Source organism: Papilio polytes, unplaced genomic scaffold, assembly GCF_000836215.1.
Source record: "Papilio polytes unplaced genomic scaffold, Ppol_1.0 DF824080.1, whole genome shotgun sequence".
Taxonomy (NCBI): Eukaryota; Metazoa; Arthropoda; class Insecta; order Lepidoptera; family Papilionidae; genus Papilio; species Papilio polytes.
The window spans coordinates 645,074-654,717 of record NW_013525124.1 but is presented as its reverse complement, the minus strand read 5'-3'; the positions used below and the strand labels follow the sequence as shown (position 1 = coordinate 654,717).

Sequence of the window (9,644 nt, the reverse complement as noted above, 5' to 3'; positions counted from 1 at the left end):
AATAATCCTTTAATAAAAAGCCCTACACTTGTGACACACTTTAGGCTATATATTTTTACGCTATTAAACTTAGGGGGTAAATTAATTAGAAAAACATTCATGTGGGTAATGGACCATAAAGGCTGCCAACATTGATTATGGTAACGGTAATTAAGGTTATTATGGTGACGGTAATTTTGACACTTGCAGTTTTAACATTTTTATAATTTCGTGCGGATGAAGACGCACGATAACAGCTAGTTATAATATAAATGCGAAAATTTAGATTGATTTTTTTTGTGACTGAGTTGTCACTGTTTGCCTTGAAGAGGCATTTCCAGATTCACCGGGCTTGAGGTGGCCGAGCGCAGATGGCGCTTAGCCTAAACCTCTTTTATGAGTAACTAGGCTCGAGGGCTTCCTCAGGAGCCTCGGCTCAGGCCGTTACTTCGTTATTATTACCGGATTGGGAGGCCACCGAGCTCTTAGATCGCTTCGGTGGTCGCTCCATGGAGTGACTAAGCACAAGGGTCCCCGAGAGGGGACCTCGGCTTGGGCTGTCACTCAATACGCCTTTAGCATTCCGATTCAAGGGTGCCCAAAAGGGCCGAACCTCGGCTTGATCAGTTGCTGCTATCTGATTACTTTGGATTGATGTTTCTTAGAGTTTGTAGCTTCAACTGCTAGACGGATTTCAATGAAATTTTTCACAGATGTCTGGAAGAACACATAGGCTACTTCTATTGTTTTTTTAATGACACGCGGATGGAGTCGCGGGCAAAGGTGACAACATATAATTCACGTGTTTCAAAATGTTTACTACGCCTCATCCACATATATCTATACTAATATTATAAAGAGGAAAGATTTGTATTTTTGTATGTATTGAAATAACTCAAAAACTACTGGGCCGATTTTAAAAATTCTTTCACCGTCAGAATGGTAATTTATCTGTGAGTAACATAGGCTATTCAATTTTCAATTTCACGCGGGTGAAGTCGCGAGCAACAGCTAGTATTACATAAATATTTTTGTATACGAATAAATAAACTACAAATCATTAATGACAAGCAAAAACAGACTTGATACGAAATTTATGATGTTATGATTACTGTACATTTTTTTAGAATACAATTATAACTTGCTATTACAGCGAGAAGTATATCGCACAGAAGACGGGAATTGGAAGTTATTACTATATGTTTATAGTTTGTTTAAATAAGATAGATTAGTTTGACAATTCATTTGACAATTTAGTAAGGATGGGTTGTGTAAAATCAGTCATGAATCTTATCGATTTTCGATTTTTATTCTTTTAGAAGTTGGAATCGATAGATTCATAGTTAATTTGAATTAAAATTAAAAACACAGTTTCTCAAATCAATAATGACTACAGAACCAAAAGAAGTATGTGAGTTAATGTTTATTACTACTACATTTGTATATTGATTTGAATTTTGCTATTATTATTATTGTCATATCTATATTCTCTACATACATATATTTATTACTAGGATTTTCCCCTAAAATAGTCAATAATTAAATAATAATTGTAGTTAAGTTTGTAAAATTTTATTTAAACCGAATATCGATAGTACGTAATTGTTCGCTGCGTGTTTGCGTACTACGATACCTGTCTACTAAGTACGGCATTTGCCTTCATTCAAATTGAATTCGATACTTTAGATGCGTCATTTATCAAACTAATCTATCTTATTTAGACAGAGTATAGTTTGACAATTCATTTGACAGTTTAGTAGAGATGGGTCGTGTAAAATCAGGCATAAATATATCTTATTTAGACAAACTATAGTGTGGTTGCCTAACCATCCGTTCTTAAATGTCGAAAAGCATGTAGGCACAAAATAACACAGTTCAGAACCTGTTCATTTGAATGTACAGTCGTGGAAGACCGTAGTGTACCATGAAATATTGCCTTGTTACGAGACAAACTCCACCTCTTCCAAATAACTAATGAGATAGCAGTGAGTGTACGAAGGGATAATAACAAAAAGAAACTAAAAGTATATCACTAACTGACTTTATTTTCGCACAGATAGATTTTTGCTCCGCGTTCGTTTAAATATTTTCAAACGGTTGGATCTTTAAAGGTAGAACAGAGTTAGTTTCCCCGATTGTACACTGATAGAGGTAGAAACAGATAGATGTATTACGTAAACCGATAACCGTAACTAGAGCCTTCGCATTTGTTATATGGTCAGTTTCTTAGATACTTTTAATCAATCGTTAGTGTTAATGGTTAGTTCAATTCTTGAAATGTGTTTCTGAACTACATAACATGTGTTTTACTGATTTGAAAATTAGCTTAACACTAAGGATCACTAGGTTATGATAGAGTGACTGGAAACTTCAGAAACCCAGCAGAAGTAATGTTAGTTTTAAAATTTAGGAAGTTTAAGTAAGATCTGAGTGTTTTTATTTGTGTGTGTGTTTTTTTTTTAATGTTTCTCCCTACTTTTGTCTTCTAGTTGTGAGTGTAATATTAAGTACATGTTTTTTTTTCTTTTTCTATTCTGTAAAACTCCGTCTTCTGTTTTAAGATTCATTGAAAACCGGCGCTCTAGTTATTGTCTATTTTCAGTGTCACAATGAAGAAAGCAGTACTGCTAGTTGTCCTAGCGATATCTTCTATCTCCGCTCATAATATCCTATGCATCTTCCCAGCACCGTCTCGAAGCCATGCCACACTGGGTAGAGGCATCGTTAATACTTTACTACAAGCTGGACATCAGGTAAACCGTACACGTCTTTTGAAATATTTCCATAAATATTTTCTTTTTTTTTATAACATAAGGTGGCAAACAAGCAAGTGGCCACCTGAAAACGCCAAAATGGCGAAGCGACCGCTGCCCATAGACATCCGCAATTGCAGATGCGTTGCCTACCCTTATCCGACAGAGGAGGAGACGCACACAAAGAGGATATTTCCCCTTCCTATGCATCTCCTCCACTGTCAAATCCACTTCCTCTTCCCAACCTCTCCTTATAAGAAAAGGGTGGTAAAGAAAAAGGGACTTAAATTAGGCCTCCGGCACCACACTCATCAGAGGAAACACGGAATTGTTTCCTTTTCACGCCTGTCTTCTGTGTGGTCGTGGTATTACACAGGGCGTGCCGGCCCTGCAGTGCTAAGATGTTAAAGCGGGCACTACCACTGTTTCTGCCTGCATCACGCCACTACATCTAAACAAACGAATCACCAATTAAATTAGTTCACAAACATGCCAACTGTCAAAAGATCCTTGTATGTCTATACTTTAATTTGACATTGACAGCTACAGCTGACAATAGAGAGGGGACGTGCACGTCAACCTTTACTTAGGACAAGTGTTGCGCTTCACTGGTACGGTATCGGTTTTCTTAACACAATTAATATTATTTCCAGGTAACATGGGTGACAGCGTATCCAGATAAATCTAGCAACAAAAACTTAAGGCAGATTGATTTGCCTCAATCTAGAGAAATAGTAAATGGTGAGTTATTTTTATTAGTACATATAAAAATCGGTCTAACTGTTTTACGATTACCCGGAATAAACGCAGATTTATAGACAGTGTAAAAAGAACAATTGCCGGTTACTGACAAATTTTTCACATAGTTATAACTAACGCCATCTATTGATAAATCCTCAAAACTACATATCAATAACATTAATTGTATTTATTGTCTATAAAACATGTTTGAATTTCAATTTGCCTCTTTAGTTTATTTTATAACAAAAGATGTATCATAAAATGTTTTATTACTTGTAAATACAAAGACACGAAATGGGAATAAACTTGACAACTGATATAGTACCTTTCAGAGAAAGTGCCGGTGAAAAATTGCTCTTGACTATGCCTCGTCTATATATTTCTTAAATATCTTTGTTTAGCAACATGTAATATTTTTTTGCTACAAAACTCCTTTAATTTAGGGGTTAAAGTAAGGTCATTATTTTTTTTTCCAGCCATGGATGTTACTAGTGAAGGACGTATGAGCGTTTCTTTGGTGCGAGAGTTCGCAAGAAACATATCCATCGCAGCTTTAGAGTCGCCTGAACTAAGGAATGTTTTAATTAATGAGAAATTTGACGCAGTTGTCAGTGAATGGTTTTTCTCTGACGTGGAATCAGGGTAAGTGGTTATTTTATACACGTAGTATAAGGACAATATTTCTTGCAACAACTTAGCCAATTAAAAACGTGTATTTGACGGAGGAGACGCTTAGGAAGGAGGAATATCTTTACGTGCGTCTCCTTCATCGTATAAGGGGTAGGCAACGCACCTGCAATTGCGGATGTCTGGGCAGTTGTTTCGCCATTTTGACAGATTCAAGTGACCTCTTCCTCGTTTGCCACCTTATAATATAAAATTTTTCTCCAGATATGCAGCGGTCCAGCAAGTGCCTTGGATTTTATTGAGTGGTGTAGTGATGCATCCATATATGGAGTTCCTAGTCGACAGTGTGCGCTCTCTGCCAGTCACTCCCTTCATGATGAACGACTTCCCTGTGCCCATGAGTCTCTGGGATCGTCTATTTAATACCTTCAGCTTTGGCATGTTTATGTTTGGCAACTGGTAAGTAAAGCTAAATACTTTATATAAATATTCCGTCACACATTGTAACATTAATAAGTCGCAATTCAAAAAGGCTACAGACAAATGCTATAGCTGTCATTATGAACTCCAAATTCTTGCTATGCAAGAAAGATATGGTACGGCGGGAAAAAAGCCTTAGTATGTCTGGTTATGCCACTGGCTATTTCTTACTGCGAGATAGATGGCGCTAACCTCAATAAATCAACGCATCGATTGTTATGCAAATCTGGTAAATAGGCATAGTAAAAGTAACTCTCTTTAGAAGTCAGTATGTGATGAATTTCAGTGATGTTATATTTTCATTTCCAGGCAAGATAGTTCAAGAGCAGAGGCGGATTATGATAAATATTTCGCACCAATTGCGAAGGCGCGCGGTGTGCCCCTACCACCGTTGTCCATCTCACGTCATAATATCTCTATAATGTTGGTTAATTCTCACTCTTCGTTTGCGCCGGCGCAGCCCCTACCACCAAATGTGATCGAGATCGCCGGATACCATATAGAAGAGACCACACCACCGTTGCCAAAGGTACTTTCAAATGTTCAAATACATAACTTTATTATTTCACTAGCCGTTGCTCGCGACTTCGTCCGCGCGGATTAGAAATAATGAAAATAGTCTATGTTACTCAGTGAAAACGCAGCTTTTTAATAGTGAAGGAATTTTTAAAATCGGCCCAGTAGTTTTTGAGTTATTTCAATACATACAAAAATACAAATCTTTCCTTCTTATAGTTTAGACTAGCTGTTGCTCACGACTTATTCCGCATGAAATAAATAATATAGCCAATGTTACTTACAGATAAATTACCTCTGTAACGGTGATTTGTTTTAAAAACGTCCTAGTAGTTTTTGAGTTATTTCTATACTTTTAAAAGTCCAAAAATAGAAATCTTTCCTCTTTGTAATATTTCAATGTAATAATAATTTTGACGTGTTTTTAGGATTTACAAGACCTTCTAGATTCTTCTCGGAATGGCGTGGTCTACTTCAGTATGGGATCAGTTCTGAAGTCGGCTGCACTCCCAAGAAAAACAAAGCAAGAGCTGTTGAAAGTCCTGGGATCACTACCTTATACTGTACTTTGGAAATTCGAAGAGCAATTAGAAGGTCTACCTAAGAATGTACACATCAGACCTTGGATGCCGCAAGCCAGTATTTTAGGTTAGTTTGCCAAGAACGCCAAATACATAAGAAATATATTGTATTATTTTTTAAAACGGTACTTTCTCTGAAAGTTACTATTAGGTGTCGTCAGCCGTTTAAGAGGGGAAGGCCGACGATTAAGGGAGGAAGGGATACTATATTTTTTATTCCGAATAGAAAGCTTTTCGATATAAGGTCCAATTAAGAAGACTGACAATTAGATTACCTATCTATTTTTTTTTATAACATAAGGTGGCAAACGAGCGAGCGGCCACCTCAATCCGCCAAAATGGCAAAGCGACCGCTGCCCATAGACATCCGCAATTGCAGATGCGTCGCCTACCCTTATCCGACGGAAGAGGAGACGCACATAAAGAGGATATTTCCCCTTCCTATGCATATCCTCCACCGTCAAATCCACTTACTCTTCCCATCCTCTTCTTGTGAGAAAAGGGTGGTTAAGAGAAAGGGACTAAAACTAGGCCTCCGGCACCACACTCATCACACGAAACACGGAATTGCTTCCATTTGACGGCTGTCTTCTGTGTGGTCGTGGTATTACACCGGGCGTGCCGGCCTATTTGTGCTAAGGTGTTAAAGCGGATACTACCACTGTAATATCTATGTCTAGGTCCTAGGGTCTATAGGAATTAAAGGCTTTCCAGTTTCTAGATTTTTGCTTTAATTTAAATATCTATTTCAAATTTCTAGATTCTCTAGGTAAGTCTACCTGAGCTGACCCACCTTTAGAATATTCGCTGTTTGCTATTCCCCTTCTTTCATACTAAAAGACATCTATCTCTTATAATTATCTATTGAATCCTCTTATGTTTTTGTCTAGCTACCCCTGTCCCTCCCGGTTGTAAGAGATTGCTGATAGCAATATTCCCTTCTGCAAATCTTGAAGAAGCTCCGTTTTAGTATACTTAGGGCCTTAACAACCCAACGTATAAAATATATGATGGAAATATCGGATGTTATTCCCTTATCTGACAGAGACATTTTTAAGCTATCTGAGCCTCTATCAGCCAGTGGCGGAGCATGCCCTTATTGTAATATTTAGGCATAAAGTCCTAAAATATTTTTTAAAAATAATAAACACACTCATTTTTTATTTTACAGCGCATCCTAATGTAAAATTATTTATAACACACGGGGGGCTTTTAAGCACATTAGAATCATTACGGTATGGAGTGCCATTGCTCGGTGTGCCAGTGTTCGGAGACCAGCCCGGGAACGCGCTACGAGCGATGAGGTCAGGATATGCTAGGAAAGTCACCTTCTCACCAGACATGGCGCCGGAGCTGGAGAAGGAATTGAAACATATGCTAGCTGATGACAAGTAAGTTTGTCTATACTTCTATGTCGATATTTTATATTAGCTGTAACTCACGACTTCGCCTGCGTGAATTAAAAATATAATAAAAAATTATAGCTTATGATCTTCAGTGTACATTTTTAATGGCGTAAGAATTTTTGTAATCGGCCCAGTAGTTTTTGAGTTATTTCAATACATACAAAAATACAAATCTTTCCTCTTTATAATATTAGTATGGACTAGTATAATAAAGCGAAGAACACTACTTTGTTTTGTTATGTAGGATGTCAGCTATCATAGTATATATTAATGAATATTTTTTTTAATAAAAAGCCCTACACTTACGACTTAGGCTACATATTTTCACACTATCAAACTTAAGGAATAAATATTTTGAAAAACAAAACGTCACGCGGAGGAGAGAAAAACTACAAGCTAAAATCAGAAAAGAAAAGATATCCCCTTCCTATGCGTCTCCTCCACCGTCAAATTCACTTTTCCTTTCCATCCTTTCCTCTTAAGAAAAGGGTGAAAAGGGAAAAGGACTAAAGTTAAATGGCTTCCACTTCACGTCTGTCTTCTGTGCGGGTTATACCATTGTTTTTCTTGTTTTCAGATATTATAATAAAGCTAAGGAACTATCGAAGTTATTCAACAGCCGGCCAGTCACTCAGAGACAGCTCATATCTCATTATATACAGCTGGCTATCGACACTAAAGGTACAATTAAACTTTTTAATAATATCTGCATTTTGGGTAGGCAAGGACGCTCACATAAATGGAATGCCTGTCTTTTTCGTATATTTTTAACGTACAACGCCATCTATTGCATACTTGAGAAATTTAAAAATAATCTAATTCAATTTTTTATAATGTATTAAAAATATTAATTTAGATGGATGTTTGTTTTTTTAGCATAAAGTGCTGAACGAATTTCGATGTTTGTCATAGATGTAGAGGATAGCCTGGAACACAGGATACTTACTTATATGTTTTTAAATCCACGCGAATGGATTCGCGGGCATAAACTAGTACAAAAATAAATAAAAGCCTCGCTACTTCGGAGTTCGTTTATTTTGTGTATCTTTTAATTGTTTGTTTTTTTAATCTATACTATTATAATAAAGCGTAAACACACACTCCTATGTTGCCTAAGATGTCAGCAATTACAGCATATTTTTGAATAATTCCTTTTTTAATTAAAAGCCCGACACTTAGGTCACGCTTTAGGCTATATATTTTCACGCCATTAAACTTAGGGGTGTAAATATTTTGGATAAAAACCCTAATGTGGGAGAGAGACCATAAGTTACTGCCTACATCAAGGAAGCAAGGTTGCCATGGTTTGAATGTCATGTCATTTTGACTTTTGCAATTGATAATTTGACAAAAGTAAACAATAAAATAAAATCTTCCTAATTTTATGCGGATGAAGTCGCATGGGAACAGCTAGTGAATTAATATTTTTAATTTTTTTTTATTTCAGGAGCATATCATCTTCGTTCGAAAAGTCTATTATACAAATGGTACGAACTTTGGATGTTAGACCAGCTAGCGATAGTCGTCGCTATTTTACTCCTTCTGTATCTACTTCTAAAGAAGATTATAAGCGCACTAACGAAGAAGAATATAAAAGAAGTGAAAAAGAGCAAGAAGAATAAATAATTTATTTAGTTAATGAAACCCTAGAACCTAGAACTATAGTTTGTCTAAATAAGATAGATTAGTTTGATAAATGACGTATATGAAGTATCGAATTTAATTTGTATGAAGGCAAATGCCATACTTAATATACAGGTATCGTAGTGACGAAACACGCAGCGAACAATTATGAACTAACGATATTCGGTTTAATTATTATTTTCTTATTAACTAATTTAGAAGACAATTCTAGTATTGATTACAGTGTAGAGAATTTAGCGATGACAGAAATAATAGCGAAATCCAATTCGATTACGTACGGCTGTAGTAGTAATAAACATTTATTTACTCTCATTATTTGTTATGGTCATTATTAATTTGAGAAAACAGTGTTTTTTTTTAATTCATGAGTTCAACTATAAATCTATCGTATTCAATTCAATAGGAATAAAAAATCGGAAATCGATAAGATTCATGACTGATTTTACACAACCCATCCCTACTAAATTTGAAATGAATTGTCAAACTAATCTAAATTATTTAGACAAACTATTGCACTGATATTGTATTGTAACAAGCTAAGGTTAATGAAGATCTGTTCCGATAGAGGCGCGGCTGTCGCAGTTCTGTCAAAAACATGTATAACTCCACAAGGATCTTATAGCACTTTTGACATTGACAGTAAGCAATAAATTCCTAACTTCTTACGAAATTCTCCCATGTTGAAAACAATATATACATGGTAATTTTTCTTCGAAATTGAATTTCAGAATTGTCAAAATGTCGACAATCCGTGTAGTCGCTCCCTCATCCAAATAAGACGCATTCAAAACATTGTTAGTTTACAAAATTACCAACTGTTATATGATCCTTGTAGTTCTATATAATATAACATATTGGTATATGAACAATTAAATAACTAAAAAATTATGTTTTTATTATAATCGTTTCTTTAGTTC

At 35.9% G+C, this 9,644-nt stretch overlaps 1 protein-coding gene across 1 annotated transcript; it reads left to right on the top strand.

Annotated features, from left to right (window-relative positions):
- The first annotated feature begins 2,585 nt into the window (after positions 1-2,585).
- On the top strand, positions 2,586-8,774 carry LOC106099982 (UDP-glucuronosyltransferase 3A1-like). The gene is made up of 9 exons (XM_013278685.1): positions 2,586-2,732; positions 3,386-3,473; positions 3,950-4,115; positions 4,365-4,559; positions 4,890-5,109; positions 5,525-5,744; positions 6,849-7,068; positions 7,661-7,764; positions 8,531-8,774. The coding sequence occupies exons 1-9, from the start codon at positions 2,589-2,591 to the stop codon at positions 8,707-8,709; spliced, it is 1,536 nt and encodes a 511-aa protein (XP_013134139.1). The 5' UTR covers positions 2,586-2,588; the 3' UTR covers positions 8,710-8,774.
- The last annotated feature ends 870 nt before the right edge of the window (positions 8,775-9,644 follow it).

Coding starts and splice junctions, on each gene's coding strand:
- LOC106099982 (XM_013278685.1), top strand. CDS start 2,589: ATGAAGAAAGCAGTACTGCTAGTTGTCCTAGCGATATCTTCTATCTCC. Junction 3,474..3,949: donor ATCTAGAGAAATAGTAAATG/GTGAGTTATTTT, acceptor TTTTTTTTCCAG/CCATGGATGTTACTAGTGAA. Junction 5,110..5,524: donor CCACACCACCGTTGCCAAAG/GTACTTTCAAAT, acceptor ACGTGTTTTTAG/GATTTACAAGACCTTCTAGA.